This window comes from Mus pahari, chromosome 4 (genome assembly GCF_900095145.1).
Source record: "Mus pahari chromosome 4, PAHARI_EIJ_v1.1, whole genome shotgun sequence".
NCBI classification, from domain to species: Eukaryota; Metazoa; Chordata; class Mammalia; order Rodentia; family Muridae; genus Mus; species Mus pahari.
In genome coordinates, this window is record NC_034593.1 from 44,498,161 (window position 1) to 44,503,096 (window position 4,936).

Genomic DNA, 4,936 nt, shown 5'->3' on the forward strand with positions numbered 1-4,936 from the left:
CCCTCTGGTGAATGGTGGAGGGAAGCAGGCAAACTCAGCCTTTAAGGAGGGTGTAATCTCTTCAGGGACCTGCTTCAGTTTCAATCCGACTCAAGTAGTGATCTGCAGCTGGCCCCAGTTTTTGCTGCCCTGAGAGTCCTGGGGTGAGGGCCAACCAGGGAGGGGGTTGGAGAAGGATGTGAATAGTCAGAGCAGCTGGGAGCAAATGTATCCAGTTAAGGGGATCAAAACAGAACGTCAGCGGTGGCCACATTTAACCCCAGTAATACCCCAAATCTTGCATAACTCCATGTTATCTAGGCCATCTCCCCTAACCCCAACCTGCTTCTCTTTTGAAACGAGGTCTTTCTATGTATGTAGCTAAAGCTTACCTTGAACTCATGATCTTTCCTGCCCAGCCTCTGAGTGCTAGGGTAAAATAGGCAAGCACCATCCTGCCGGGCTTCACCCACTCCCTCTCTTTTCTGAGACATCTCCAGTTATTCTTCTTCGTTCTTACTCCATTCACTCATACTGGCCACCCCAAAATTCTGGAACTTTCCAGCATGCACTGGCTGCAGATGAATTGTGCTTTTCTGCTCCCTCATCTGACTCTCTCCTCATCTCCCTCTACAGAGTCACCAGTCTTTATTAAAAGGCCCCTTCGTAAGAAAAGGCTTGTTCTGGTTGGGTATGGTGGTACACACCTATAAATCTAGGACTTGGGACGCTGAGGCAGAAGGATTTGACGTTTAGTGCTAGCTTTGGGGCTACATAGTGAGTTTGACGCAAGGATTGTCATGAAATAAAATAAGACCTGCTTTAAATGTCATATCTAAAATGACAATTTCACTCCCAACCAATACTTACAAATTCTACCTAATCCCTATGTACATTTTTCTCCTTTGTTTTATTATCTAATTCCACTCAAAAATATGTACTGAGGATTGCTTAAAACAGTGGCTGAGAGACTGAGAGGCACTCTGCACGCATTTGTTGCATGCAGTGCATACGTGCATGAATAATTCCTGGCAGGAAGCCAAAGGCCTCAGTAAACACTGACCTGAACCAGAAAAGCCCAGCACCCTCTCTTACGTAACAAGTTAGGGAAAGGGCAGAGCTCTCCTGAGCCCTGTCTTTCCTTCAGTACTACTGCAAAGCTCGGTTTCTTCATGTGAAGACATATGTATGTATCCTAATGTACAATACACTGTATTTCTACATGCACATAGTAAGAATAGACGACCTAGGCTGGGTGTGATCGTGGCTCACATCTGTGAACCTGACACAGAGCAAAGCTGCCAGCCCAGGCTATGTAGTGAGCTCCAAGCCAGCCTGGGCCAGAGACAACCTTATCCAAATCACAAGCTCCCCTCCCCCAACAAGAAAGACTAGAAACAGGCTGAGCGTGGTGTTGCATGCCTTTAATCCCAGCACTCAGGAGGCAGAGGCAGGCGGATTTCTTGAGTTCGAGGCCAGCCTGGTCTACAGAGTGAGTTCCAGGACAGACAGCCAGGGCTACACAGAGAAACCCTGTCTCGAAAAACCAAAAAAAAAGAAAGACTAGAAACATTTAGGATTTTCTAATTTTATTTAAATGAGTTCACATCAAACCCAGTAATCTGGTACGTAGAATAAAGTAAGAGAAGGCAAAGGAAAATCAAAGGGACAACAGTTGCATCGATAACTCAGTTTCTAAAACGTAAAACTTAAATCCAAACTTAACACTATTTAAGGTCTTAACACAGCCTGATTTTAGAGAGTGGAAAAAACTATTAAGACATGTAAAATACCAACTCCCAATCAAATATCTATTAGTAAAGCTAAATTCTTTAAGGTGTATTAAAATATTCTAGGAAGAAGGGCTAAGGTCACTGAAAATACAAAAGCAACTATAGAATTTTGCAAATCAGCCTTGGGGTGATGCTGTTTCCGCTGTGACCTCGGTTTCTTCTTGTGACTCAGGCTGGGCAGGGGGTTCTGAGCCTAAGGGAGGGCTTTCTTCTAGTTCCGAACTCTCCTCAGAGATCGAGCGCGGGTCCTCAGCAGTGGTACCTTCAGCTTCCTTGCTGGTATGAGCCTCCTCCTCGCTGGTATGAGCCCCTTCCTGGCTGGCATCAGCCCCCTCCTGGCTGGCATCAGCCCCCTCCTGGCTGGCATCAGCCCCCTCCTGGCTGGCATCAGCCCCCTCCTGGCTGGTATCAGCCCTCTCATTGTCAGCCTGGTCTGGGGCTGCACTCTCCACTTCTGGAGTAGACTCAGGGACACCCGCGGTGGTCTCCACCAGGGAAGCTTCGGTGATCTTCAGCTCAGGCTCTGAGCTCGATATGGATGCCTCCACCAGGGCAGCTTCGGCAGGGACCTCAGAGGCAGAGGCCTGAGATTCTTCTGGAAGCACAGCTGCAGCCTCTGGGACTTCCTCAGCATCTACCGACTCAGCTTCCGTTACAGCAGTGTCTCCAGGCTCTGAACATGCTTGCTTGGCTTCTGCCACAGGCTCCTCCTTTTCACCTTTAAGATTTGGTTCATTAAACACAGTGTTAATTGGGAGAGTATCGGAGTAAAGTGGAACACTACAATTTATTTTATTTGGGGGGAAGGGAAACATTTTTGAGACAACCCTTACTACAGACTAGATTAGCCATGAACTCCCGATCCAGGCCTCCATCTCCCCTATCCCACCCCACCTCCATTTCCCAAGCTCTGTGATTACCATTACCCTCCCGAGCCATCTTGCTGGCTCTAATACAGTTTCCCAATGTCATGACAAAGAAATTAAAGCTGAATGCCCTGCCCTGTGGTGCACACTCTTGGTCCCAGACTCCCAGAGGTGGAGGCAGGTAGATTTTTGTGAGTTCAGGGTTCAGCCTGGCCTACATGCTGAGAGTGACTCAAAAACAAAACAAAACAAAATAAAACAAAACAAACAAAAAACAGAAACCCAAAACAACCAAACCAAAAGCCCCCAAACCAAACCAAACCAATCCCAACAGAAAACAAAACAAACACCCCCCCCCCCCCCCCGCGCAAATCAATACCCGACTCCTGAGCTGCCAATATCCCTGTTCTTAAATAATAATCACAGTAATTGATAATGACTTTATAATTGAGATAGAAAAAAAGTATCAGTTTAAAGTGATTGGCTTGGGGTTGTAGAGAGAGTTCAGTCTAAAGAGCACAGGGTTTGGTACCCAGCACACAACCAACCAACTGTAACTCTGTTTCAGGGGAGCCACCCTTCTGACTTCGTGTGTGTGTGTGTGTGTGTGTGTGTGTGTGTGTGTGTGTGTGGTGTGGCGGCAGGGGGTTGGTGGAGAGAGACCAGGTAGTATACAAATCTGTGTGCAGGCAAAACACTTAAACACATAAAATAAATCTTTAAGAAGTTAAAGTGAGCTATTTAAGGCAGGAAACGGATGTTAGTGTGAAATTGTAAGGTTCTGTTCTCACAGTGGCTGAATTCTTGTCTGAAGGACTCAGTGCACAACACTGGCTCAACTCGCGTGAAGTAACTTAGAGACAGACACAGCGCTTATTAACACTGAAAATAATTAGCTTATGATCTAAAATAATAAGGGGAATGAGAGGTAACGCTGCTGAGAGAGACAGATTCTAAAATGACGCTTGCATGGGTGGGTATCCGAGTAGTAGCAATCATTATTACCATACAAAGAATGAAAACTACCTATCAGCAGGACACCCAGAAACCTCGTTCATTTATCAGATGCACTCATCCAAAGTGAGTGGCTTTCCCTGAAGTGAAAATCCACAACCATAATAGGGGAAAATATTTTAAAGATGTAACGATTTTAAATGGCTGCATTTTGTGGTGAAGGTAACCACGTTTCGTTTTTTGTATTTTTGCTTTTTTTTTTTTTTTTGAGACAGAGTTTCTCTGTATAGCTCTGGCTGTCCTGGAACTCACTTTGTAGACCAGGCTGGCCTCGAACTCAAAAATCCACCTGCTTCTGCCTCCGAGTGCTGGGATTAAAGGCATGCACCACCATGCCTGGCTTCGTTTTGTTTTTTAATTTTGTCTATTTTTTATGTATGTGAGTCCACAGTCACAGTCCTCAGGGCATCAGACCCCATTACAGATGGTTGTGAACAACCATGTGGTTGCAGGGAATTGCACTCAGGACCTCTGGAAGAACAGTCAATGCTATTAACCACTGAGCCATCTCTCCAGCCCTGGAAGGTGACCATGTTTAAACTTGTTCTCCTAACATCTTTTGGCCGAGTGTCATCTAGCAAATTCCCTGGAACATTGTGGGTTATTGCAACTTTCCTTCCCAAGTGAAAACCACATAGAGCCATTCTTGATTAAGGTACTAAAGAGGTGAAAGCAAGCAAGTGAGCAAGCAAGTGAGCAAGCGAGCGAGCCAAGTATGGGGGTCCATGCCTGTAATCCATCATTCACTTGGTGGAGGCAGGATAACTACACGTTTAAGGTCATCCTACCTTGGAGTCATGAGGCCTTGTCTCTAATAACTAAACAAAATAAGAAAGTTACTTTACCTGGAAGTGGTTGCAACTCCGCCTTTGTGTGTTCTTTCGGTTCCGATACACGTTCTGTATGTCTGACTTGCTTTGATGTGAAAGCCTTGTAAGTCTAAAAGAAAATGAGAACTTACTTTTATTTCTCCCTAAGATTTATCTCATACAATCTCTATGAGTCGCCCATCAGAAGTTCAAAGAACAGTGGTAGCTCACACCTTTATTCCCAGCACACTGAGGGCAGAGACAGGAAGATCTCTGTGCTCTGGGGGCTGGAGAGTTGGCTCAGAGGTTAAGAGCACTGACTGTTCTTGCAAAGGTCCTGAGTTCAATTCCCAGCAACCACATGGTGGCTCACAACCATTTGTAATGGGATCCCAAGCATAAAGAACAATTTCTTTTCTTTTTCTTTTTCTTTTTCTTTTTCTTTTTCTTTTTCTTTTTTTTTTTTTTTTTGGTT

General features: G+C 45.2%; 1 protein-coding gene across 1 annotated transcript in view; it reads right to left on the minus strand.

Moving 5' to 3' along the window:
- Positions 1-1,641: 1,641 nt before the first annotated feature.
- Positions 1,642-4,936, minus strand: part of Mgarp (mitochondria localized glutamic acid rich protein) — an 8,316-nt gene continuing 5,021 nt past the window's right edge. The window contains exons 3-4 of the mRNA XM_021197147.2: positions 4,498-4,591; positions 1,642-2,490 (exon numbers count right to left, since the gene is read on the minus strand). Of these exons, the coding sequence (XP_021052806.1) occupies positions 1,889-2,490; positions 4,498-4,591 (696 nt within the window). The 3' untranslated portion in view covers positions 1,642-1,888. The remainder of the gene's footprint in view (positions 2,491-4,497; positions 4,592-4,936) is intronic.